A 27,899-nucleotide genomic window follows, 5' to 3' on the forward strand; every position below is an offset into this window, starting at 1 on the left:
ATAAATAATTACACATAAGATAAAAGTTGTATTTAACATTTTAATGACCAATAAAAATCCCGAAAACAAATGTATGCTTCTTATAAAACAAATACAAAATAATACAAAAAATAAAACTGAATCTGAATTGGCTCCAGACAGCAAATAGCCAGGTGTATACACTTACAGTAGCTCTCAGAACTTTCAGTGAACATTTTGGTAAGATTTTAACAAAAACAAAAACAACTGCACTATATTGTCGCTGTCCAAAGAAAAACATGTATTTTCTTTTTTGTGGCTTTTTAGTTTTCTACATCATTTGAGAATATCCTGTGAAAATTTCATGATGATTACATCTATAGAAATGCTCCAAAATCACTTGGAACAAAGCCTCTTTACATTATCTTACATTGAAAATCCTACTACTTTGGAGATTTTTGGGGCAGCGACAATATGGAACTTGCACTATACCTTAACATACTGTCCATAAGTTATGTCTAGGTCCACTCATAGTCGGCAAGGTCTGCAATCAGAGTGAGGACTCTGGGATTGACAGGAAGCACTTTCTTGTTTTTCTTCCACTGGACTTTGGTGCCTCTTTCGGGATTAATTGAGAAGAAACACCTACATGAAAATAAATAAATACATTAATTAGTAAACAACCAAAAAATGGTGCTGATTGACACCTTATTAATTTACATTATATAATTGTATATACAAATTATATTATATATTTAGATTTTTTTCTAAAACAGCATAAACCAGAAGTCTTGAAAGTAGATAAAGAGAATCCATCCATCCATCTTCCGCTTTATCCCGCTAGTCGGGGTCACGGGGGGCTGGAGCCAATCCCAGCGTCATCAGGTGAAGGCGGGGTACACCATGGACAGTTCGCCAGTCCATCATATGGCCAACATTCACTCACGCACTCACACCTATAGGCAGTTTAGAGTGATCGATCAACCTAACATGCATGTGTTTAGACTGTGGGAGGAAACCGGAGTACCCGGAGGAAACCCACTCAAGCACGGGAAGAACATGCACACTCCACACAGAACGACCCGGACCGGGAACCCAACCCAGATCGTCTTGCTGTGAGGCGACAGTGCTAACCACTACATCACCGTGCCGCAGACACTGAATAATTTTCCTTAATAAATGAACGACCTAGTATAATATTTTGTCTTGTTTGTTTAATTGGGTTCTCTTTATCTACTTTTAGGACTCAAACAATATGTATTGCCTCTATATGCAGAAACATATAAAATTCTGAAAGGGTTGACAAGTTTAGCTTTATAGCACATCACTACTGCAGTATTTAAGATGTAACATACATTTATGTACACTTTTAAGGTGGAATATATTATAAATGTAAGCTACCCAAACTTTTCCTTCTGACCCTTGATATTTTTAAACAGTAAAAGATGGTAATAAAGTAATCTTAGTACAAAATAATAATAATACAAATGTGTCATCTTTCTAAAAGTCAGGCAATTTTTACTTGCTTAACTATAAACAGAAACAGAACAGTCACACCAGGTGGGCGTAAACTTTGCATGCCACTAGACACAGACACACAGAGACACACACACACATATATTTGCTGCTGTCCAACGAAATACAACTATCTCCAAAATAGCAACTTTCCAAGAGAGGCCAAAAACGTTATTTACTTTTAATGCAAGTCACTGGAACCAGAAATGTTTCCAAACTATTTTGGAGCATTTCTATTGGTCCATTCAGCATGAGATTTTCACACAATATAAACACCAGCTGTTGTGTTCAAATGATGCAGAAAAATAAAAATCGACAAGAATGGAGACATGTTTTTCATTGGACAGTGATGCTATATAACCTGTATTATTAAAAATGCCTACAAAGAAATTGTACCTTTGAAAGAACTCTAGTGTTGACCGTAGTTCCACTGGGTAGTGTATGTTGAAGCAGTAGTAACTGCCAAACAACAGACAGAAGGCATGTATGAAAGAAGTGATGTGGTCGTTGACAACCTCTTGGTCAATGCTCAACATGAACGTCCCAGCAGTAAAGCAGGAGGACCCTGACAGATTAACAAAGCCAAAAAAAACCCAAATAAATAAACTTCAATAACAAAGGCATTAATGTCAGCCACTGAGTAAAAATACAATGGTGTTTACTACATTCAACATGACAAGGGCCAATTGTAATGGTGTACTGATAACCTAGTTGGTTAAAACCAAGCTACTGCACTGGCTGACCTTTGTACAAGGTGAAACAATGATAAGTATCCATAAACTGTTATGCAACATAACCTGCAACAAAGCAAGCCAATAGTAGAATAGTAGGCTGTCAGTACACCAGTAGATTTAGAGGGTTTGGTTACACTTTTAGTTTTTCTGTTCACTTACCACACACAATAATGCAGGGTGTTGCTGGCAACTTCTCTGTCAGAACCTCTTGGGCCAGGCATGTTGTATCAACATAATGGAACAGGTTCTCCTCCTTTTCACCAAAATGAGCCAGTAAAAGAAGTACCATCTGTATGATATCTCCTGGGCAACCATCCAATTGGCCTCTCTCAGTCTGAAACTTGATAAAGGCATCCTGAACCTGTTTGTGTTTTGGTGCATCAACACTTTTTAAGAAGCTTAAGAGGCGTCTACACTTCTTGTCCACATTGGCAAGGAAGCACTCCATTAGACTCACACCAGTAAGTTCTTGGAAGTGTGCTGCCATACCAGCTTCATTGAACAAAAATGGCCACTCTTGGGTAAGTTGCCTGATGCTTGTCCCCTTGTTGATGTCTTTACGCTGCGTGTAAAAGGTGGACTGTACTAATTTTTTCATGTCGTCTGTATTGTAGTTCATCTCTTGAAACATCATCTTCAGCTTTTCTTTTTTTTCTTGTTGACTATCCCCAGTCTCAGAAAGTGGCAAATATTTCAGCTCCCAGTTGACACAGCCATATGTGTCTTGAACACTTGCTTTTTGTTTAGCTGGAACTTCCTCTGTGTCATATCCATCTGATGCTGGCTTGCGTTTTTTTATCTTTGGTGTGTTAGGTCGTTTAACATTGTCAACTCGCGCTTGGAGTTGCTTGGCCAGTGAATGATATCCAGGTCCAACAACATCACCCTCAATGACATCTTGTAGAGATTTTGGATACTTGGCCACCATTCTCTTGCCTATTTCTGTAGTGTTACGTTTGGTTGGATTACTATACACCTTCATAATTTCAGAAGCCACAATCCTTATCATCTCCCGTCGTAGTCGTGGACTAGGTCTTTTCTGCCTTTCAAGACTTTGCAGTAACTCTTCAGGAAGCTTTTGCCATGGTATCTGGAAATTGTCTACCCAGTCTGGGCGAAAAGTGGAACTGCCACCTGGGGACGATGAGGTGGATGTGGTTGATGCTGATGAGGGAGAACTAGCGGGTGGATTCGAACAGATAGAAACTGGAGAGGGACACACTGAGGTTGGAATTGGAGCCGCTGAATCTGTAACAGAAAAACAAAGGAGATAACAAAGGTAAACATTGAATGATGCTATGAAGCCCCACTGAAAATGTAATGTATGGTTAAATTACTAAACAGCTTCCTGGCTTAATCACAATTTTTCATTGTTATACATTAACAGACTTACTGTTCTGGGCCCAGGAAACAACAAGTCTTCTGGCTTGCACTGGCTTCAACACTGGCAGCAAGTCTCCTTCTGTAATGTACTGCAGATCATCTGTAGTCTCTGCACCAAGTGCCTTCAAAGTATCTACTACTGAATTGAGAACTGCTACAGGAAGATCAGGAAAAACTGCAGTAATTGCACTGTTTATCCTCTGTATTTCTGATTCTGCCATATCTGTCAAATACACAAACATAAAACAAAGAAGTTGGACTTTGTACAACTGACATCAGAGCATCTACTCTGACAACATACTGTGCTTCAGTGGGACTATCTGATATCCATTCTTTATGTAAGATGATAATGGCCACATGTCTATCAGCAAACTAATGTGCAGGCACTGCAATCTTCCACTGTCATTTCTTACAGAGTACATATGGTAGTGTGGAAGAAATTCCGCTGAATATACTCGCATCAGAAAATGAAGTGATGAATCATCTTTCACTAACATGAGAATGAGTTCACCAAACTCCACTGAGTCATCATTCCTAATGACAACAAACTGGCCCTTCTTGTATGTTATTCCATTATACTGCACATCTCCAGAAATTTTTGTATTCATTTCAGTGAAGCCAAATTGACAGACTGCATCTTGAACTTGTTGACTGTAAAGTTCAGAGTAAAACGGGGAGTTGTTTTTTACATGTAAGGCTAGAGAACTCACTGACCAAGCTGACAGATAGGCTTGAAACATCTGATGTCTTTCTGAAAGACTGAGACAAAGATTTTTAAAATTCTTCAAACGCCTTGCACATCTTTTAAAGTAACTATGTTTGCTTTCAAAGCGCATAGTCCATAATCGGATCAGTGGGCCAAATTTTAGGATCAATCCTGGGTAGTGCCGTAAATAATGATGCTTTGGTCTCAAGTTGTTATCTGGAAACAGTGCCTTCCTGGAATCCAAATATTCTTGAATGAGAGCATCTAAGTAAGCAACCTGAGGCTTGGAAATTTTCTGAGCACAAACCAAGTCAACTATGTCTTTCAGTTGTAGAGTTAATTGCCACACATCATCTTGTGGATCCTGCACTCTGTCTCCAATTATTAGCGGCAGTAATCTTAAAAAATTCCAATTCTGTATGGCATGACCAGATAGTCTAAGCGTTTTAGGACTGACCTCACATGGCTTGGAGGAAGCTTCTGTGGCTGTATATTTGAACTGCTTAATGGACCTGTTCAAAATGGAGTATGTGAATCATCTCTTTTTCTTCACAAAATACCTCAGATAAAGTGCAACATCATAAGAGAGGACACCTTCAAAAATGTCATGGCCAAGACAAGGGGGCAAACCAGGAAGACATACATCATAATGTTTCAAAGAATTAAACACTGACCTGAACTTTATTCCTTGAATGTCTGGCACTTGTTCAGTCTCTAACTGATCAACTGCAGACCTGTAATTTTCAGTGGTGCGCTCTGGTCCACATGAAGTTGGGTCACAACCCTGAAATTGAGTTTGAGAAATTAGACAGAATCTGCAGAAATATTCTGAGGAACTGAAATTTTCTGTAAATCCACCAATGCAATGTGAGCCCAGGTTGTCTCCGGCAATGCAGTAAAGAGTTCCTTTAACAACAGTTTCATCTGCTATTGTTATCCCTGTCTCCTCCAGGACTTTCAAGTCAGCCACCAACTTCGAAAAAACCTTGGCATGGCCAAATTCTTTAAAGTCTTTCTCTCTACACAACAAAGCCAGCTGCATGTGATCAACACTTGATCGGACATGGGGGGGCACATTTAATAGTGAAAAGTACACAGCCAAAATTTTGTGCTTCCTTTTTGCAGAACCCAAAGGATTCACCACCTCAAATGCATCCTGGTATAAGACCAGTTTAAGACAAGTTGGGTTTTTGTGAAAAAAAGGTGTTGGTTTTAAACAATTTACCATCATGGCTGTCACAGAGAACATCTGGTACAGAAACATTATTATTATGATCTACTGACATGAGCCCCTGCCAAAAATCTGACTCTAACATACTCTTCAAAGTGTTCAACACAGGAACATAATATGCAAATCTTTCTGTTCTGTTCTCATCTCTGCCTAAAAACACCCTTTTTGGTTCAATATAATTAAACATTTTCTTAAAGCACTGGGCTCTAGAATATGCTGTTCTCATAGGTCCTGTGTGGCAAGCTGAGAACAAGTCAGATTCCTTCACTGTATCACAGATTTTTACAATATCTTCATCTGATACTGACAAATCTTTCAGAAGCAAGTTTAATTTATTCAAAGTGTATGTTTGTCCCAACTCATGTATATTCTGAATCTCTTCGACAATGCTCTGAATAGTACATGCTGGAATAAGATGTTGTCCCTGTAATTTTAAATAGAACATACACACATTTCTGAGAAACAGGTCACTGAAATTAGACATATCCCCAAAAGTTTCCTCAGAATGTGATACACTTGCCGTTTCTTGCATGGTAGTAACGTTAAGCTCACTTGTAGAAGGACACTCATAACTTGGACTTTTGAATGAGTCACAAATCGCATTCGCAGAACAGTTTTCTGGACATATAGGAGGTAAATGAAGATTTTACAGTGAACACAGTTTTGCAACCTCTTACTGGGCAGTTCACAGCACGTCCCTGTACTATGTGCTCCTTCAGGTGAGCAACCAACTCTTTGACTCCGTCACATTGACGTTCACAAAGTGAAACTGTGCATTTTAGTGATGCTAAATCAATATCCTGAGCAACTGATGACATGGCATTATGGTGGCGATAGAAGTGAGACTTTAACGCTGCATATCCAGAAAACACCTGTTTACAGCCAATTTCAACACACTTGAAAATACAACGTGGTTCATTGCGATGCAGTTTGCAATGTAGAACATACGCCTTTAGAGACTGAACCGATTCTCCACAAATGCAGCAAGAATACATGGTCAAACAAGCACATATCCAACATAAAACCAGGACATTTTAGACTGAAATGCTTGCAAATGGGAACCGCGTATTTCCAAAGCTTATGTGTAAGCACCGCTAAACAGACACTATTTCGTTACGAAGTACGAAAACGCTGTGAATGTATCCCGCCCCTGAAACACGTCTCTTCATTATTAAACACGATCATTAACTTTAGTTTGCTAGCTAATATGCCATATGCTCGGACGAAGTTAGCATAGCCATCTGGGACGCAAACTGTTTGAAATGTTTACCTTGCAGAGCTCCTGCAACGTTAAGAGAACAATTCAAGCCTGACTTGTACGGAGCGCTTCAAACCACAACCGGACAAACGGCTGCCAAATGCGCTGATTGGACGGCGCCTAAACGATGCAACCGTTAGTATTCAAAATCAGGCGCGCGTTCTGTCCACAACCTGTATTCAAATGCGCTTAAAACAAAGTTACTGTCCTTAAAAAATTGACTTTTTAAAAATAAATAAAGAAAGAAATAAATGCTATAATTTTTTTTAAAGTTGCAAAAAAGTTTGTGTTTCAAAATAGAACACAAAACAATGTTATAACAGGCTGGCCTTCACAAAATATACATATCTTTAATCCAGTAGTCCATATAAAAATGTTACTTGATTTTGTCCAAAATGCAGTGCAAGAGATTTGTCCACAGATTTTATAGTTACTCTTTCAAGATGTGTCATGAGACATAAAAACTGTTGGTTGATATGGAAAACTTATAATAAAACCAGGTTACGTAAATTATTGGAACACAGAAAAAAGCCCAGATATACTGTTTTATTATTTTGCTCAGAATCAGAATATGATTTTGCACTTATACAGCACATAATGTTTGTATACACAAATTTGTGTATTTAACTGAGAGAAAAGCAATACAAAATGTACATTTTCTGTTACTTGCCCAAAAGCTATTAGATTGAACAGTAACAAAATGTGCTTTTCACAAAAAATAAACTGAAAAATTACAGTTCGTGCTGTTATTTAAATTTTACAGAATATTTTGGTTAAAAACACAGTGCAAGAGTATTTAACATTGGAATAATGTATTTTTTCCAGAAAAGAGATGTAAAAAATAGTGTTTTAGACGTTATACATATTTATGGTATTTTACTGTTACAGAAACTGTATTGAACCTTTTTAGAGTTTACAGTCTTTTACTGTCATGCTTTCACAGTTTTTCACTGTAAAATCTACAGACATTTTTTACAGTGCAGGACTCCAATTCCCAGAATTCCTATCATCATGAGCATCACCCCTTCTGCAAATCACAGGCCTCTGCCCCATTCACAGTCACCCAATTACTAATGCAACACACCTGTTGGATCTTGGTTTGTTTTCCTCATTGCGAGGTATGGCCACTCTACTGATTTACTGAGTGTTTCTCTTCTGATTTCATGACTAGTTTCTGAACCCATTGCCTGTTTTTTGCCTATTACTCTTTTGGATTTGCCCTTTTGCTCTGGTTGCTTGTGTTTTTCTGTTTTGTTTTTTTTTACTTTTTGCCTGTCTTTGGATTCTGATTCTGGATTTTCCTTGACTCTGTCCTTTCTCCCAAGTGTTCTCTCATTAAAACAACTTTCGTTTTTAAGATCCGCAAGCGTCTTTCTGTGCTTGTTCAGCATTACATTATTGGACAAAATTAAGAAGACATCAAAATATTATGAAGAACTAGAGGCTTCATGACCTTCTGAACAAACAACATAAACAAAGTGAAATTTGCAGATAAATTAGACCAGAGTACTGCTCTAGGGTATAATAAACCTGACCATCGTTAATTACATCCCATTCAGAACTTGTCGGGATGGAGGATGTGGTAAGGCAGCTGACTTGGTTTTCGAAAGTAAACATGCACTTGTGATGCTGTTTAGTACCTCATCAGTTATACTTCTCACTTCTTCACATTGAGTTACACTTCTCATATTGGAATGCTATACAATAAGATACTGATTTGACCTTTTCCTTCAGTTAAGTGTGAATGCTGGAACATTGTGCTATGATGAGCAATGTGGCCTTGGGTATCCTCCTGCTGGAAGGTAAGTATGCCTTAAATCAGAAAGATGGAGGAAATAATGGAAACAACACTCTGAAAGGAAACAATTACACTGCTTGTCAAATGTTTGGGAACATTTTAAAGACTAACCACGTTTATTTTGAGGGAAACATTATGGTACGTGCATTTATGACAATGTTTGTTACAGCACTAGCTTTGGAATCATGATATAACCCATACAATTTAAACCCTTGATATCAGTACTCTAACCTGATTAAACCGACTTCAGGCTAAATGGTTTTCAGTATTTGCTTTTAACAATGGTTTACAAAAGAAAATTGTTGCTTAGACAAAATTTGAAATGCCTTGCTACATATTTAATGGCACAGAGTGATTTAGAAATGCTTTGGCTATATTTTCACAACCCAGCATTTCTAAATCACTCTGTGCCATTAAATGTATAGCAAGGCATTTCAAATGAAGGGAGGGCGTTCTCAAACTTTTGATGTATAAAAAATATACCACAGGTAAACTGGTAAATGTTTTTAGGTTCAATAGTAATTATGGTAATTAATGGTACAACCCCAATTCCAATGAAGTTGGGATGTTAAAAAACAATACGATGATTTGCAAATCCTTTTCAACCTCTATTCAACTGAATACACTAGACAAGATATTTAATGTTCAAACAGATAAACTTTATTGTTTTTTGCAAATATTCACTCATTTTGAATTTGATGCCTGCAACACGTTCCAAGGCAGTTGTTTACCACTGTGTTACATCACCTTTCCTTTAACAACACTCAATAAGCATTTGGGAACTGAGGACACTAATTGTTGAAGCTTTGTAGGTGGAATTCTTTCCCATTCTTGCTTGATGTACAACTTCAGTTGATCAGCAGTCCGGGGTCTCCGGTGTCGTATTTTGCGCTTCATAATGCGCCACACATTTTCAATGGGAGACAGGTCTGGACTGCAGGCAGGCCAGTCTAGTACCCGCACTCTTTTACTATGAAGCCACGCTGTTGTAACACGTGCAGAATGTGGCTTGGCATCGTCTTGCTGAAATAAGCAGGACGTCCCTGAAAAAGACGCTGCTTGGATGGCAGCATATGTTGCTCTACAACCTGTATGTACCTTTCAGCATTAATGGTGCCTTCACAGATGTGCAAGTTACCCCTGCCATGGACACTAACACACCCCCATACCATACAGTCCTTTTCCTCTTTGGCCCGGAGGACAGGACGTCCATGATTTCCAAAAGTCTCAGTCTCAGTCCGCTGTTTCTGGGTGTTGTTGATATATGACTTTCGCTTTGCATGGCAGAGTTTAAACTTGCACTTGTAGATGGAGCGACGAACTGTGTTCACTGACAGTGGTTTTCTGAAGTGTTCCTGAGCCCATGTGGGAATATCCGTTACAGAATGATGTGGGTTTTTAATGCAGTGCCGCCTGAGGGGTCGAAGGTCACGGGCATTCAATGTCGGTTTGACACTCACCTGTTTCCAATTAACCTGTTCACCTGTGGAATGTTCCAAACAGGTGTTTTTTGAGCATTCCTCAACTTTCCCAGTCTTTTGTTGCCCCTGTCCCAACTTCTTTGGAACGTGTTACAGGCATCACATTCAAAATGAGTGAATATTTGCAAGAAACAATCAAGTTTATCCGTTTGAACATTAAATATCTTGTCTTTGTAGTGTATTCAATTGAATAGAGGTTGAAAAGGATTTGCAAATCATAGTATTTTGTTTTTATTTATGTTTTACACAACGTCCCAACTTCATTGGAATTGGGGTTGTACATGTGAGCCTTGAAAGCAAGTATCAGAGATCCAACATGTCAGGGGAAACTTGAGAATTATATTCCAAACATTCAAATCAGCAGTGATAAAATGAAATTGTGCACAGAAAAACTCTTTCAAGGATAATAAAACTACAGCTTAAAAATCCAGTCAAGACTTCTGCTAATATATTTAGTGAGTTCCACACAGCTGGACGTTATGGCAGGGTTGCCATTCAGACAGCTTGCTTCAAGGCCAGTGCATGTAATCTGACATAAGGAATGCGACACTTGGAGGCTCTGAGCAAAAGAAAAAAAAGTAACATGGTTTGGTGAGTCATCTTTCTCTCTTTTTCAAAGAATGCCACCTAAATTCCACCTAAAAACATCTGTTGCCTTCTGCTAAACATCCTTAATGGTATTGGCAGCCATCTCATGAGAGCCATCAAGTCTGATGGTTACTCTGAATGGTCAAAGAACTGCTGAAATGTGGAGCAGTTTAACCTCATAATGTTCCCTCCTAATGTTCCATATTCCAGGTTGATGGTGCTGCCGTGCACATTACTAAACAAATGGTAGAAGAATGGTAAACACCAGGATGGTCAAACACTTTCAGCTTCAGAGCATTGCTGTTTACCCAGTCTAAACCTCACAAAGTTTTTTATAGGAGGTTCTGGAGCACAGACTGCAAAAGTAGATTTCAGTCCACCTTGATGCCACAAAGAAACAAAAGTTCTTCAAGAATTAAGACTCATTAAGTGATACTTTTTTGATCCCACAACTGGGGAAATTCCACCTCCGCATTTGACCCATCTGTGAAGTGAAACACCACATACACACTAGTGAACACACACACTAGGGGGCAGTGAGCACACTTGCCCGGAGCGGTGGTCAGCCCTATCCACGGCGCCCGGGGAGCAGTTGGGGGTTAGGTGTCTTGCTCAAGGACACCTCAGTCATAGACTGTCAGCCCTGAGGATCGAACCGGCAACCTTCCGGTCACAGGGCCAGATCCCTAACCTCCAGCCCACGACTGCCTCCAAATATGGAGCGCTTCACGGATTTGCGTGTCATCCTTTCGCAGGGGCCATGCTAATCTTCTCTGTATCGATCCAATTTTAGTATATGTGCTAAATGGTCCAATATCCCACGTTCTACAACAGGTAGTTCCAGTGGCTCTGACTGATTGGTACAGCCACGCTCCCACAGGCTTTTTCACAATTTTTTTGCTTCTTTTTCTCAATTGCTATATCATTCCACTGGGAACCCATTGTGAAGTAAGTACTGCAGCTAACTGTTACAACGTTTCTACTTCAGCACATTCAAAAACATAAAAACCCACTGTCAAATCCCTCAAGTATGTGCTCTTTTAATGTCAGGAGTACAATTAATATCACATGCGGAGCAAGCTGGCTAGCAATTAGTTTTACCAGAAGTGTGCTCGATGGATAAAATCAGTTCAATGAAACCACTGCAAGGCCTTTCTTTGGAGACATTAACTAGACAAAAAAGAGATTTGGCTTGTTTGTCAAGAGGATATGGACGAAGTAGTTTAACTCACCAAGCCTGTGCAGTTGTTTACAGTTTGATGATGATAACTGTCTTGTTATGTATCCGTTATTGTTCATAATACAGGAACGAGGTGGTTTTTAAATGCAAAGGGGATTAAGGTCACAGCACACGGCACACACAATTCCATACTTTCACATACATATTACATCTGCCTTTCAAAATGATCTATTCGATTTTTAAAAAATGACAAACATAGGGCAGTTTTGTTCATTAGTAAATTAGAAGGTGGCAGCAGCAGCAATGTTTAACCATACAGCTAATGTCAAAAAAGTTTTACGACATTTCAAACTTGAGGTGTTACTTTGCTATAAATGCTGTCTTCATGCAACACCACTGAAAAAGTTTAAACCTTTCCACCGCTCAAGTGACATCTTGGTCTTGGAGGCAGAGATTGGCCCCCAGCAGTGCTGTAGGCCCCTCTCCTTTACTTTGCCTAATAAAGTTTTCTAGCTCATTCAGCTGTGCCACTGCACTGTCTCCACTGTTAATGTAATTCAGCATTTCTTTGTTTTTTTTTTTTTGTTTGTTTGTTTTTTTTTCTTAGTGCTTACCCAGTAGCACCGAGTACTATTCACTCTATTTCACAAAATTTTATCTATTTTTGTCTTGTTTCATGTGGCCTGCATCAGCTCAGCCGCTCACCACACATGCTAGCCTGCTAGCTCTGTTGCGGGTGAAACTACTAACACCTTTTCGTCAGCCACAGAGAACTTAGCGAATCATTGCAAAGCGCGTGGAAAGCACTTTGCCAAGAGAGGATCAGCACAAAGAATGTGTTGAGTGTTTGGGTTCAGAACACACTGAAATCGTGTTAGTCGACCCATTTCACTGCGTGCAGTGTTCCAGCTTCCTGCTTCCAACCCTCCGCCACAGAGATGAACCTCTCAGACAGAATGAAAAGCTCCAGCCCAGGCCCCAAAAAAAAACGCTCCACCCGAGCCCCCGGTTTCATGGTCAGATTGTGATTTCCCTCCACTGCAACCTTCAGGCATGCACATACCCTCCAGCCTGGTGGATGCCCTGCAGCGTACCGAGTTTGTTTAGTTCCACTCTAATCAGTGAGAGTGTGCGGAGGAGAAAGAAGGAAATGAAGGATGTCGAAGTAGGCACACAGAGCAGTGATGAGAGAAAAAGATGAGTGTGTTCCCAAGACCATCGCTCATAAAGATCCATGTTCTTGTTTGCACAGACATCACAGCCATGGTAGCCTATGTCAATTGCCAAGGTGGCATTCACCTGCTAGCCATGCACTGCTGGTTAGTGCCGTAGTGACACTACGGATTCATCTCTGGGTGCAGAGACATCTATGCTTTCTCAGTGCGGCGCACATCCCAGGCCAACTGAATCAAAGGGCAAATCTAATCTTTTGGGGTGATCTAAAGGTAACAGGGTGGTGCATTTACCCACAATTCATATAGGTCTTGACATTTGGGCCCGGTTCAATTCCTGTGCATATAAATACATAATTAAGCCATTTCTGATCAGTAATGACAGGCTTTTCATTGCTTTTGGTAATGTTAGCTATAGGTTGTATGCATTTTTACTGAATTCAGTGAATTCAATTTAAATGAATAAAATTAGTTAATAAATTAATAAAATCATATAGTTTAATTGCTTGTTCACCAGAATGTTTCATTTTCATTTGAAAATCGCTACATTTTGGACTGATGAGGATGCCTTTGAACTCACCTGTAGTGTATAGTGTTTTCTAAACTTGTCACACTTTTTTTCACAGTTTTCATACCTGAAGTAATAGAACACTCAAAGTCATGTGTTATTGTGAATAGAATGTTCCTACTCATTATTTACTTAATAATATTTAGCTCTGAGTTTCTATTGTTATGTGTTTATTCAGATTAAACAGTTGTTTTTTTTTTGCACCCCCATTGACAGCAGTGTACACGGTCCTTGGCTGTCTGTTAACTCATCCAGAGCAGAGAGCTAGTGAAGGCTCGGATGTCAGTTTAACATGTGACTTCACAAAGTGTCCTGGACATTTGGACCACAGGATGGTCAGTGTGGAGTGGGAGTTCCAGGTAGGCTACCAATCTGATCTCATAAAGAATCTCTAGCATATTCTTTTAAGAGAATTTAATAATACCAGTCTTTGTCAAGCCCATAAATCTGACAGTAATCAGAAGTCTTCTTCAATACAATCTTACAGAAATTCTACAGGAATATATATGCATTACAGTGGCCAGTTGAAATCTATTTATGTCCATTAGTTGTGAGGAAGATATTCACCAGAAAATGTTTTTTTTTTTTTGCCATTATGATTTATTATGAGTCAAGTTATGAAAATGTTTGCTTTACATAGTAATGTTTGCTTTTAAAACAGGGCTGTACTTCATCTGATCTCTTGCCTTCCTTATTCTCTTTTCAGTTATCTATTCCTACATATCATTATGAAGCAGCAAATTATAGCAAATACTAAAAGATATGATAATTAAAATCAGACCTCCGCCAGACAGAGAGAGAAGTATAGAGATCCTCTGTAGAATTAACATAATGTCATGTAAACTAGATGGAAAATGTTAACCACAACACCACATTTGACACTACTTTTTGGTTAATGTGTTTAAAACTCAAACTGTTCCAGAGTTGGTCAGCTATTAACTGGTAGGCATTATTAGCTGAAGCTATCAAACATTAATTACAATGTGAAGCAGTGCTTAAGGCAAAAGTGATAAACTTGTATGAAGGGCTCAGTTGGTGGTGCAGGCATTTTTAGCTACGGTTATCCAACATTATATATAATCTCTGAAGATGATTCATCATTTTCATCATGCAGTTGTTTGAGGAGCAGTGTGTGCTTTGGCCATAGCAGAAGTATGTGGGGATGCTCAGCATTTATTACTGCATTTTGCCTTGTTTGTTTGCTTTTGTAGGACTAAGATGGGAATGGAATCAAGGGCTTTGGAGGGTTCATTAATAGCCTTAACATATACATTGAACGTATATAATAGATTGATAGGAGGCCCATGTAAACACAGACGAGAACTAGAATCACTGGAACTCACAATCAAGCATATGGGAAACGTATATTGCTAAAATTGATCATCAGTTATGTTTATCACATGCTACATATGTGTAGGTTATTTGCAGTCATAAGGATTTATTAGTTGTTAATATTAACAAAAAATATTAATTCTTGTACTGTTAAAGCTACACTTTGACTGCTTGGCAAATTTGGGAGATTGGTGATCATTGTGCTGGGAATATGTGTTGGAAGCTGCATGAAAACGGGTACAGTTTAGTTATATGAAAGTAGGAGGAGGGTGTTCACATGTAAAAGTTACATACAAAAGTAGAAATAGGTAAATATAACTTTCATAATCACAAATCTTTCCTTGAAGCAGATTCTTGCCTGCGTATCATTCCCCTCTGCGCTGTGATTGGACTTGTGTGTGCGAGTGTAATCTTCCTGGGGAAGATGGTCTGGAGAACATCACAGAGATGACTATAGCAACAGCTCCTCTCAAGGTGAGCCACCATTGATCATGAATAAAGTAACTTATAAAAGTTTGCATTGAAAACGTTACTATTATTCTTTTTCCTTGTTGTCCCCTTGTCCGTATGCTTGACAGACAAGACACACAATAAACAAAGAGCATAAAGAACATTTTATTCTCCTTTAGATTGAATGTGGAGGAGGCTGCAGTCAGGCATGACACTCAGCACAAACAAGGTGACACATTCTCATACAGACTGGCTTTGTATGTTTCATTGTTTTGTCAGTTAGTAAACCAGTAAGATCTTTATCTCATTGTTTTTGGTGAAATCATATGATAGAATTATATCTGTACAGTATAAGTATAATCTATCGTTCTTGTGTTGCAGAACAAAATTTATCCTTTAGATGGTGCTGTTCAGTTACTTTTTTCACTTTGGATTCAAAGCTTAGTTGTTTAATTGTATGTAGTGGTGACGACTGGAATCAGACACCCAAAGCATTTAAACATTTAAAGAGCTACAATTCAAGAAGCTAGCACATGAAATGGTTAAGAACATGTTGCCTGCTGCCTTTGCTTTGGTTAGCTTTAAAACAAGGTTTTGGCCTAAAATATATATTTTAAAATACATTCAGGATGAAAAAGTCACCAATTTTTTTTGTTTGTTTTTTTCTCCTCTGTTTTTGGCAGTAATATGTCAAAATGACTTAGTATCTCAAAATATTATATCTACTCATTTACATGTATTTCTCTTCATATTCAAATTCATATTCTTCAATTTGAGTTGGGTGGGACTAAATTTGCCAAAGGAGACATCTGCCAATCAAAGTTTATTTATTTGTGTATTTATTTATTTATTTGGTCCTTATTGATGCAATTATTTGTAACAATTATAAAACATATCACTACAACATACATCACTATTGCACTGAATGGGTAAATTAAATTTAAAGTTGTAAAGCTCTAAACACCTGAGGAAAGTATTGTTCTTCTTATCATTTTAAGGGAAGTAATCCAATGTTCCACTTCTATTTTAAAAACATTCTAGGATTTGAATTAGAAAATGTATTTTTATGAATATCAACTTGAATATTTAACAACATAGTCAAGAGTAATATTTAAACTTTCCATTTTAAGTACATAAACAGAATTTATGTAGTAACAAAATATGTCTTTCATTGTAAAGCTGCAGCTTTAATTTATAAGAGAAACTGAGACCAGAAAAGAGACATACAGTTGTAAATTTAACTTTTCATCAATAGTAGCAAGCCAGATGGGATTGCTTTGCAGATATATATAAACTCCTTAAAAAATAATGGCCATAAAAAGTATATATTTTCAAATATTTTCAGGCGAGTCACTGCTATCATCATTAAACGAATCTATTGTATGAGAAATACCCTTATCATACCAGTGTGATGGAAATAATGATTTTTCTTTGACAACAGTGTCTTTATTAGTCCACAGTAACGTTTTATGAGGAGACGTTTTATGCTCTGTTAGCTTCCAGGCTAACAGAGCTCGCTGGTGGAAACTGGAAAGCTTTATGGGTAATCAAGAAGCTAAATAATTACATCTCAAAACTAAATCTAGACCACCAGTTTTTCTAAAGATATCATGGGGGATGAAGCATTACCATGGAATCTGCATTATGCAAACATCTTCTTAACCAATTCACCTTAAATGTATTATTGACATTTAAAAAGTCCCAAGTAATATCAAGTAATAGATACCAAGACACCAAGTAATAGCAAGTAATTCAACAGCTAAAATGAAGAGAAAACATAAAACTGGGCATTGCTGTCAAAACAGAGTTAAGTCTGCTGGTGGAGGGGGAAAAAAAACTTATGCAAACGGTATATGGGCTTGGGAGTTATGGGAATATACCTTTCCATTTCATTTTATCTTATACAAAGCATTAGAGGTCTAAAAATGTCAATAAAACAGCAGTCTATTTGAGCTCTGTATGTGTATGTGAGGATTTGCAGCATGTAAACAAAGGACACACCCTGCCAATATGGTGGAACAGTCCAACAATACATTTGTATTTCTTGAATCTAACTCCTGTAAATATTGTGACATTTGATATCATGTATAACACACTATGTTGACATAATAAGTTATTAAATTTTAAGAAAATAAGTCTTTATCACTGTCATATATTTTTCAAAATAATTCTAGATCTCTAAAAACAATAGAGCTCAAGCAACATTTGAATATTGCCACGGTATCAATATCAACATTACATATAAAGACACCTGTAGATTCATTAATTAATTTGGAAAGTAAGTAAAATGTCTATGTTGCAGACATTGCAACTCCTGTTTCCCATCACCACCATTATAAGGAAGTTTAAATTGGTAAGTTCAGAACAAATTTAAGGATGGAACTGTGCAGAATTTTAAAAAATGTCAGTGTAATTTCCCTTTACCTAAAAGATGCATTTACTATCAATTGCATTCTGCAAATACACTAATAAACAACATGGTCTTCTCACATGTACAATGTACAATAGATGTCTGCACAAGATACATTTTTTAGTCCTGCTCCTGCAAGATTTCATTCCGCAACGCTTGTTCCCATAGACAATCTGCATTGCCTGCCACCTAATCATTTTGTCTTGCTCCTGCCCACAGAGACAAATAGCTGATTTTCCATCTGCATTAGTCACAATTGAAAATCATTTCCTTAGGTCACTTAACTGTAGTCAGCTTTATTGTCATGTATTTGCCTTTATTATGAGCACTGTCCACAGCTGTGGCTGTCTGACTGTCTGAAATCTCCACCTTTTTTGTAGTTTTTTGTAGAACAAAATTGACGTGAGTCACGTTCTTCTACATAGAACTAGTTTAGAACTTCTAGCTATAATGAGTATTTCATTATTTTGCTGTTATAAATTATACGTTAATTATTAAGTGATTAATCTAGTCCAGTATTAATTGTCTTGCATCTGCCCACACTGTGCTGGTTGACCCAGTAGTATCCAACTGCAGAGCTGCAAAGTTCCAACTTTAATACCCCCCAGAAATGCTCTTTCAGCTCCCTATGCTTTGGAATTGCAGCCGCACTTACAGTTCTCATGATGCTAAACATTAATCTCATGCCATAAGATGATATGGTGGGTCCTACAGGAATGCAGACCTCTATTGTACAGCGCAAGAACATGCAGCACAATGGTACAATTCTCTTTCCACAGTCTCATCATAACTGTGTAATTGTGTATGAGGACTACTAATATAAAATAATAATGTATTCATTTTTGTTATTGTGTTTATTCCCAAAGTCAGAGCTCACAATCTCTGCTGGATGCTCCCGCTGAGGCTCTTTGGAACACATATTTTCTTCTTTCACTTCAACTTTGTTGATGTGGGCTGCTCTGCTGACTCCAGGCTCCAGTTCTAAAATTTTTTGAAGAAACAAAAACATGCTGCATGTAGTGCACATTATGTTCAGGTTAAAACTCTTTAAGAGACTAGAAATATGCAAATAATACAAAATAGTGCTAAAGAATCCTGTGTAGAGATATTCATAGGATGCTAATTTGCTTTCAAACTTGAAAGCCAGAAGACTTCTGCAAAGTTTTTTGGCTATGTTTTATAATGTGAAACATGTTTAATGCTAGCGTAGTTTGGTTACCATCAACACATGCAAAGTTCATTTAAAAATTCTGTTGAAAATTATAGCTGGATTAAATGAAAACCTGGAGGAAATTTTCAGGCTTAAATCACAGACCAAGTAATGAGAAGAAATAACACCTGTATTTTTCAATAGCATGTGTTGTATCAAGATAGTGACTAAGCTAGTATATTTATCAATCAGTTCAGTAATACATATAAGCCACTTTTTGCAAAGATTATGAATCTTTTCATACATTTATGTGTTATTTCATAATTTGCATTAAGTGATGAATAACATACTACAAAAAACTTCTTTCGGCTACTCCCTTTAGGGGTCGCCACAGCGGATCATCTGCCTCCATCTTGCCCTATCCACTTCCTCCTCTACTTTCACACCAACCATCTCCATGTCCACCTTCACTACATCCATAAACCTTCTCTGAGGTCTACCTCTTCTCTTTCTACCTGGCAGCTCCATCTCCAACATTCTTTGCCCAATATATTCACTAATGCTCCTCAACACATGTCCAAACCATCTCAACCTGGCCTCTCTGGCTTTATCTCCAAACTGCTCCACCTTCACTGTGCCTCTGATCTGCTCATTTCTAATCTTGTCCATCCTTGTCACTCCCAACGAAAATCTCAGCATCTTCATCTCCGCCACCTCCAGCTCAGCCTCCTGTCTTTTAGACAGAGCCACAGTCTCCAAACCGTACATCATAGCAGGACGCACTGCTGTCTTGTAAACCTTCCCTTTCACTCTTGCTGCTATCCTTCTGTCACCCATCAGCCCTGACACCCGTCTCCACCCACTCCATCCTGCCTGCACCCTCTTCTTCACCTCTTTTCTACACTGTCCATTGCTCTGGATGGTTGACCCAAGATATTTGAAGTCATCCACCTTTACGACCTCTACTCCTTGCATCTTCAGCTTTCCACCTGCCTCCCTCTCATTCACACACATGTATTCGATCTTGTCTCTACTGACCTTCATTCCTCTCCTCTCCAGTGCAAACCTCCACCTCTCCAGATTCTATTCCACATGCTCTCTACTCTCACCACAGATTACAATGTCATCTGCAAACATCATGGTCCATGGAGCCTCCTGCCTGACCTCATCTGTCAACCTGTCCATCACCATTGCAAACAAGAAGGGGCTCAAAGCTGATCCCTGATGTAACCCCACCTTCACCTTGAAAGCATTTGTCACTCCAACTGCACACCTCACCACTGTCTCACTATCCTCATACATGTCCTGCACCACCCTAACATACTTTTCAGCTACACCTGACTTCCTCATACAGTACCACAGTTCCTCTCTCGGCACCCTATCATATGCCTTCTCTAGATCCACAAAGACACAATGCAGCTCCTTCTGACCTTCTCTGTACTTCTCTACCAACACTCTCAACGCAAAAATTGCATCTGTGGTGCTCTTTCTGGGCATGAAACCAAACTGCTGCTCACTGATCTGAACCTCTCGCCTTAGCCTTAACAACTCTTTCCCATACCTTCATGGTGTGGCTCCTCAACTTTATACCTCTGTAGCTCTGCACATCACCCTTGTTCTTAAAAATGGGGACCAGTACACTGCTTCTCCACTCATCAGGCATCCTCTCACTCTCCAAGATTTTGTTAAACAACCTGGTTAAAAAGTCCACTGACTTCTCTCCTAAACATCTCCATACCTCCACAGGTATGTCATCTGGACCAACGGCCTTTCCATTCTTCATCCTTTTTAAAGCTGCCCTCACTTCCACCTTACCAATTCTCTGCACTTCCTGATCCACTATCTCTCCCCCCGTTGTCCTCCTCTCTCTCTCTCGTTTTCCTCATTCATTAGTTCTTCAAAGTACTCCTTCCATCTACTCAACACTCTCTGTTCACTCACTAGTACATTTCCCTCTCGATCCTTTATCAGCCTAACCTGCTGTACATCCTTTCCAGCTCTATCTCTCTGTTTAGCCAAACGATACAAGTCCTTTACTCCTTCTTTACTGTCCAGCCTCTCATTCAGCTCATCATAGGCCTGAGCCTTTGCCTTTGCCACCATTCTTTTCGCTATGCGACTAGCCTCACGGTACTCCTGCCTACTTCCTTCATCTCTCTGGTTATCCCACTTTTTCTTAGCTGCCTTCTTCTTCTGAATACTCTCCTGGACTTCCTCATTCCACCACCAACTTTCCTTGTCTTCTTTCCTCTGACCAGACGAAACACCCAACACATTCTTGCCAGTTTCTCTCACCACCTTAGCTGTAGTTTCCCAGTCCTCAGGTAGCTCCTCACTGCCCCCAAGGGCCTGTGGCAATTTTTCCCTGAACTGCCTGCAACCATCCTCCTCCTTCAGCTTCCACCATCTAATCTTTGGCTCTGTCTTCACTCTCTTCCTCTTCTTTGTTTCTAATCTCATTCTACAGACAACCACCCTATGCTGCCAATCTCCTTTAGGTGGCATCTCCTGCTAAGGATATAATCCACCTGTGTGCACCTCCCTCCACTCTTGTATGTCACCCTGTGTTCTTCCCTCTTCTGAAAATACATGTTCACCACAGCCATTTCCATTCTCTTTGCAAAATCTACAACCCTCTGACCTTCCGCATTTCTGTGTTTAACACCATACATACCCAGCACCTCTTCATCCCCTCTGTTCCCTTCACCAACATGTCCATTGAAGTCTGCACCAATCACTAATCTCTCCTCTCTAGGGACACCATCTACCACTTCATCCATCTTACTCCAAAATTCCTCTTTCTCCTCTAACTGACAACCAACCTGTGGTGCATATGAACTGACCACATTCAAAATCACACCATCAACCTCCAACTTCAGGCTCATGATCCTGTCTGACACTCTCTTTACATCCAGAACACTTTTCCCAAGCTGTTCCTTTAGGATTATCCTTACTCCATTTCTCTTCCTCTCTACACCATGATAGAACAGCTTGAATCCACCTCCAATGTTCCTGACCTTGCTTCCTTTCCATCTGGTCTCCTGGACACACAGAATATCTACCTTCCTTCTCTCCATCATGTCTGCAAGCTCTCTGCCTTTACCAGTCATTGTCCCTATGTTCAGAGTCCCTACTCTAACCTCCACACTCCTGCTTTTCCTCCTCTCTCGCTGCCTTCTAACCCGCCTTCCTCCTCTCCTCTTTGATGGTCTTGGACCTACAGTAGTCCAATTTCCACTGGCACCCTGCTGGTCAACAGCAGCGGAGGCGGTCGTTGTTAACCCGGGCCTCGACCGATCCGGTATGGCAATCATATTTGTGATCCGCATGATAGTTTTGGCACAAGTTTTACGCCGGATGCCCTTCCTGACGCAACCCTCACCATTTATCCGGGCTTGGAAGTACACAAAGTACACCCCTAATGGCTGGTTTAACATACTACAAAAAACAAACTGTTAAATCAACAGAAAGTTGCTGGAACAAATAAGTAATCATTTGTATGGAGAGAAGTTCTAAGACTACTAGGATGATAGATGATTGAATAATTACTATTAGAAGGATGTGGACATGGGGTAGTCTTGACTGGCCAAAAATACAGTCCAGGATCAAGACCCAGAGATCAGCAACAGCATCACAATTCCAGATTTAACAAATCCAGTGTTGTACTCATGTTGTCACCCTAGCGCTGCACTTAGCTCACCAGAGGACCACTCTGCTAACATTAGTTACATCCTAAAGCTTATCATAGAGTAATTACATAGAAAACAGTGCAAACTGGCTGTGTAACCGGTGCTCTACACCAGATTCTATTGCTGGCAAGCAGACGTAACTGTCCAGTTGTGGAAAGAAAACATTGAAATGAGAGATTTAGAAATTCTCAGAGCAACATTCCACAGACCGGCTGACAAAAAACACTGCTTACAAAAACTCCACCTGTGCAGAATGCATTCCAGAATATTTTATATCATTTAGTGGTGCATTAATGTCATACAATCAGATTTTCTTTCTCCCAGTGTTTAGAATTGTCTGTCATGTGTCAACTGGTGTTGTAAATTATTTAGTTTTTTAGTTATTTATCACCTTAAAGTAAATATTTGTTTCCATCAACATTAAGCTCATCTCTAGGCCCACACTTCTCGTATTTCTAAACAGACAGCAAATCTATAAGCATTGCAATATTGCAAAATGGAGACATGAGCAAAGGCCTTGGCTCATAACTGAATGGTTACCCTCAATTTTTAATCTACAGTGTTCTGTGGTAATGAGGAATGTTAATGTGGAATCACAAATCCACAAACCCTTGGATTAACATCATGAGGCTGTTTACTCAATGCCACTTGCTACTTAAGTGCTTGCCAAAGTCTTGTATTGGGTTTTTAATTCATGTCCATGCAAGTATATGTATGCCAGTAAACAGGCAGGCCTGACTACAGAGCCTACATTTAGCTAAAATCCCTCTGTTGCTCTGATCGTAATAAACCTAAATCTTTTTAGCCCTAATCTGCTCATCTGCCCATCATAACCCCACCCTCCCCCATCAGCCACCACTGTCCATATGGCCCTGTTCTTGATTTGTAATTTATCTCTCTCTCCCTACATTGCCGCTCTCTCCCTACATTTTCACATGATCTCCTTTTCTTTTTCCTTCCTCATCTTCAATCCTCTTGATAAACCTAAGAGAGGAAATGGAGTGTGGGCCATGGTGCAAGCATGATGTTATTTTTAGTTTAGCTGCACCAGCCCACTCTCTCCCTACATTTTCACACTGTCTCTCTTTCTTTATTCTTTCTGTTCTTCAATCCTCTTGATAAATGTAAGGGGGAAAATGGAGAGTGGGCCAGGGTGCAAGCACATAGTTATTTTTAGTTTAGCTGCAACGGCCACACTGCTTTTTCTTCTTTTAGTTTCCATTTATTTTTTGTCATGGAAAAATGTAATAAGGAATGTTTACCAATGTAAAAGTGACCTTTGGTTCTTTAAAATGAATAATAAATAATGCCTATTCAGTTCATAACTTTACATTACTGCTTATCTTTTCATACATTACCTCATGAAAGCTTCTTGTTCATCACCTAAGGACACAGATAAATACATGGAATGTATTGTACATGGAGGGAATCCAGCTGTCTACCTGTTGTCTATTATTGCTTGACATCATGATCACTAAGAATGTAAATTATTAAGGAAAATCATTTATTGTGAAGATGCAATGAAGCCATTCATTTTAAGGTTGAGAATTCTAATTATTTTCTTGCCTCATGGTTTAGGACATGAGTGGTTTTCAGCAATAACAAGGTCTCGCATGTGTGTGTCTTCTTCAGTCCTGTTGGAACTCACATTGGATCTCACATTGCTCCTCGTGAAACAGTTTGAGAGAATGCCAAAAGTTAAAGATAATATAAATGTAAAAGATAAAGATAAATAAAAGATGTTTACTTTCTTTAACACTGTTTTTGTCTCTGTATTTGTTATTTCTTTGCTTTGATGTCTTCACCATCATTTTAAAATCTGCAAAACAATAAATGTGAGCAAGCCCATTCTTTGTGTTGATGTGTTCAGACTCATAACATGCATAACATATCTAATGTTCAATAAGGAGGCCTGAATTTCAGAGAGAGGAGGGAGATGGGTATTGTTGTTTTGCTTATGGTATACAACAATGTGATAAAATATCAAATATATCAATCAAAAAATGTATTATTGTCATTTTATTTTTTCTAATTATTGACCACCAATACACAGTATTATGCAAAAGTTTGACCATTTCTGTTCAGATTTCAAATGTTGTTGATTTTCTAAGTGAAAGTAAGTCATCACATCCTCTCATGGGAACTAAATGGCATTTTTCAACTAGTGTTCATATATGCGCATATTTATTTGCTGAGTTTAACCTATTGAAAAAAAAATCATCCCATGACTTTGACACAGGCCCCACCCCTTCAAAATAAACAACTATTGTACATTAAAACGTACAGAAGTGTGTTTTCTGTGGAGGATGTGTAGCATCACCCTGATTTTATAGGAACATGTTTGACATCTCTACCAAAAAAAACCTACTCAGTTAAGCTCTGAATTATTATCTCATTGAATTAGTCGTCTCATCGGTAGATCAGGCGTGTTCCAGCAGGGAAATCATCAAAAGTATATGAACAGCTACTGTATTTCTGTAAATCCACTATTTTCACTTAGAATAACAACAAAACATGGAACCTGAAAAGGAGCGCCCAAACAGGAACTTTTACAAGCCTGCGACTATTACAAATGATCTCTAAAATAAAAGACGTGCGGTCCCAATAATGAGGGCTTCAAGTCAGAGGGAGGAGGGAAGGATAGAGGACGGAGCTGAAATCCTCGCCTCCCCGCCCAGCAGAGCAGCTACCGCAACCACAAAATCAACCTTTTCTACGGCTACAGACACTGCCAGCCATAACATAGCACTGGAAATAATCCATATTAGACCGATTTTTTTAATGTTTATAGGCCTATAATGAGCCAGTAGACCTGTGAGGTAACTGATTTACGATTTAACGAAAGCATTCCGTTCCAGGGATCAAAATGCCTCTCATGTTGCCGTCGCAGGGGACGTCAGCTGCATCCTGTGTAGCACTGCTGGTAATTGCGGGTGAGTGAAAAATTGGCGTCTGCTCTCTTAAACAAAAACATGAGCCGTCTTTTTTGATGCGTTTTCAGCTTTATGTCCTGCGGACGTTGACGCACCAGTGCGCGCTCGTGTGTGTGTGTGTGTGTGTGTGTGTGTGAGAGCGTTTCCAGACGCAGAGATGAAAGGCCGTTATGTATACACAAAGATGCGCGCTGAAAATAAAGATCTGGTCCAGAGATCCCCTACGTGACCGCATTTCTGCCCAAAATATCGGTCATCCAGAATCGCCCAGGACTGTGCCCGACATAGCCATATTATTCGAATGGCGTCATGCCGCGTCATACCTCTCTCCATATTGCTGACAAATGCCAGACAAGTGAAGTGACATGCAGTCCGATGAGACGGGCGGTGATAAATGTAACGTGTTTAATTGCATCGCCCTGCTTCAAGTCATCAGAGGATGCAACGCTGCAGGCTATACTGATATGGAAAAGAGCTCGGTCACCTTTAATCAGAAGTCACTGGGTACCAGTCTAAGATTAGGGCGCCAGTCTAATCGCAAAAGCAACAATTAATCACGTGCACAAGCAGAAAAACCAGCCTGACCGTTACTGTTAGTGAGGTCATTCACATGACGCTTAATTTTTTGGTCGCATTCTTTGACACTGAAAAGCATTCAACATGAATATATCTTTTTTTTTTTTTATGAGCAGCGCATCTCACGTTTACACGTTTACAACAGCATCTATAAACTAGGTGAACATCGACAATAATACAAATAACATCATATTTGTTAAAATAACAGTTTAATTTGAAGAATGTCTTTCAAAACCAGAGTTCAAGGTCAAATATGAAAATGAAACTGTCTGCCAGATTATTCGAAATGTTAATGGCGGGTGGTGGTGTAACTTTTTAGCCCACATGTTGTAAAATCTCTTATATAAAGCCTGTCTTTAAACCTAGTGTAATTCTTCTTATTTAGCATCGCCCTGGTTGTGAAACAGCATGATTGCTGTCAGAGATAAAACTTCTCAAGCAAAAATAACCAACTCTTTAAAGTTGTGGTTGCTAAGCATGGCCTTATACGTGCTGTCCTGGCTCCAACACACCCACTTCAATTCTGACAGCTGTTGTAAGATGATTAGGTAGATCAGGTGTAGTGCAAGGAGGTCATCAAAACTTGCTGGACTGGGTTGGAAACCACCGTTTTAAGCCATTGTCATCAAACTTTACTATATGCGCAGCTATTGTATTTTTGTAAACTCACTATCTTACTTTGCTAATAGGTAACACTTAAGGACGTAATGGTAATACAGTATTGCTGAAGTCTAAAACTGTCTCTTCCAAGTGTTTTTTATGCCAAAAACTGATTACCTGCCAGTAAAAGAAGTTACTCATCCATTTCTAAGACTGTAGTGTACTATTCTAATGGGACACATGACTGAACATTAAAAGCTGCTTACTAGAAGCCGATATTAATACAACATATAATGTCAGTCGTGGGCAGGAGGTTAGGGAACCAACCTTGTGACCGGAAGATTGCTGGTTCGATCCCCTGACCAACAGGACAAGACTTGAGTGCCCTTGAGCAACTGCCCATCGCAAGTGTGCTCACTGCCCCCTAATGTGTCTGTTCACTAGTGTGCATGTATGTAGGTGTTTCACTGCATGGATGGGTCCAAATCAGAGGTTTAATTCCTCTGTGTGCACAGTTGGTCAATGGTTCTAAATTCTAAAATTTTGAATTCAAGTTGCATGTCAAATTACATGTTTTGTGGAGTGTTGAGCAAAAATATGTGAACAAGTCAAAAACACATCCTCTACAGGGAACAGTCCTAGGTATGACATTTACAAGTACACAAAACTTACTTTGCACATGAACAGTAGGTCAGTGGCTCCAGCAAGCTGACAGTTGAGTACTGACTTTGAGAACTGACGTCAGAAGCAAATTCTGAACAGCAGTTGATATAGGACAAAATTAGATATGTATGGAAGAGGCTTATCAAGTGATGAAAAGTTCTCAGAAATGAACATTTTAATAAAGAAAATAATAAAAAATACAAATTTCCATGGACAAAATCCTTAGTAAATGAACTGACCTTTTACAAAGACATATGTTCCATAATCCACTGGCATATCAAGAAATAAAATAGTCTTATTGACAGAACATAACCTGAAACCAAGAACCTGTAACCAAGAGACATGGAAAAGACATATTAACAATATTAATGATAAATACATATCAAGGAATTAAATGTTTTCATTGATACAATATCCCTGTCAGGTCAGTTTGACCCCTTTATGCATCTTCAGCTTAAACACGTCATATCTATTATCTATTTTGTTATCTATTTTGCATACTTAATAAAGACACAGTAAATGTC

The 27,899-nt window shown here is 39.0% G+C and overlaps 2 protein-coding genes, 1 long non-coding RNA gene and 1 other non-coding gene across 5 annotated transcripts in view; 2 read left to right on the forward strand and 2 right to left on the reverse strand.

Moving 5' to 3' along the window:
* On the reverse strand, positions 1-27,750 carry LOC108433965. The gene is made up of 8 exons (XM_037546558.1): positions 27,615-27,750; positions 27,385-27,466; positions 4,971-5,080; positions 4,754-4,808; positions 3,601-3,813; positions 2,367-3,455; positions 1,870-2,038; positions 1-603 (listed from the first exon to the last, which is right to left on the reverse strand). Exons 5-8 carry the CDS (start codon positions 3,809-3,811, stop codon positions 477-479), a joined length of 1,596 nt encoding a protein of 531 aa, XP_037402455.1. The 5' UTR covers positions 3,812-3,813; positions 4,754-4,808; positions 4,971-5,080; positions 27,385-27,466; positions 27,615-27,750; the 3' UTR covers positions 1-476.
* LOC119265822 lies at positions 11,363-11,464 on the reverse strand. The gene has a single exon (XR_005131754.1). It is a non-coding gene; the product is annotated as a U6 spliceosomal RNA (small nuclear RNA).
* On the forward strand, positions 13,887-19,360 carry LOC108433966. The gene is made up of 4 exons (XR_001858334.2): positions 13,887-13,931; positions 15,255-15,378; positions 15,534-15,583; positions 18,631-19,360. It is a non-coding gene; the product is annotated as an uncharacterized LOC108433966 (long non-coding RNA).
* Positions 25,262-27,899, forward strand: part of scn2b (sodium channel, voltage-gated, type II, beta) — a 28,496-nt gene continuing 25,858 nt past the window's right edge. The window contains exon 1 of one of the 2 annotated variants that reach the window (XM_037546559.1): positions 25,262-25,536. In XM_037546559.1, the coding sequence (XP_037402456.1) occupies positions 25,470-25,536 (67 nt within the window). In that variant the 5' untranslated portion in view covers positions 25,262-25,469. The remainder of the gene's footprint in view (positions 25,537-27,899) is intronic. The other variant, XR_005131718.1, reaches the window with a different exon arrangement.

This window comes from Pygocentrus nattereri, chromosome 17 (genome assembly GCF_015220715.1).
Source record: "Pygocentrus nattereri isolate fPygNat1 chromosome 17, fPygNat1.pri, whole genome shotgun sequence".
Classification (NCBI taxonomy): Eukaryota; Metazoa; Chordata; class Actinopteri; order Characiformes; family Serrasalmidae; genus Pygocentrus; species Pygocentrus nattereri.

Coding starts and splice junctions, on each gene's coding strand:
- LOC108433965 (XM_037546558.1), bottom strand. CDS start 3,811: ATGGCAGAATCAGAAATACAGAGGATAAACAGTGCAATTACTGCAGTT. Junction 3,456..3,600: donor TGTTTCCTGGGCCCAGAACA/GTAAGTCTGTTA, acceptor TTTCTGTTACAG/ATTCAGCGGCTCCAATTCCA. Junction 604..1,869: donor ACACTAGAGTTCTTTCAAAG/GTACAATTTCTT, acceptor ATTTTCATGTAG/GTGTTTCTTCTCAATTAATC.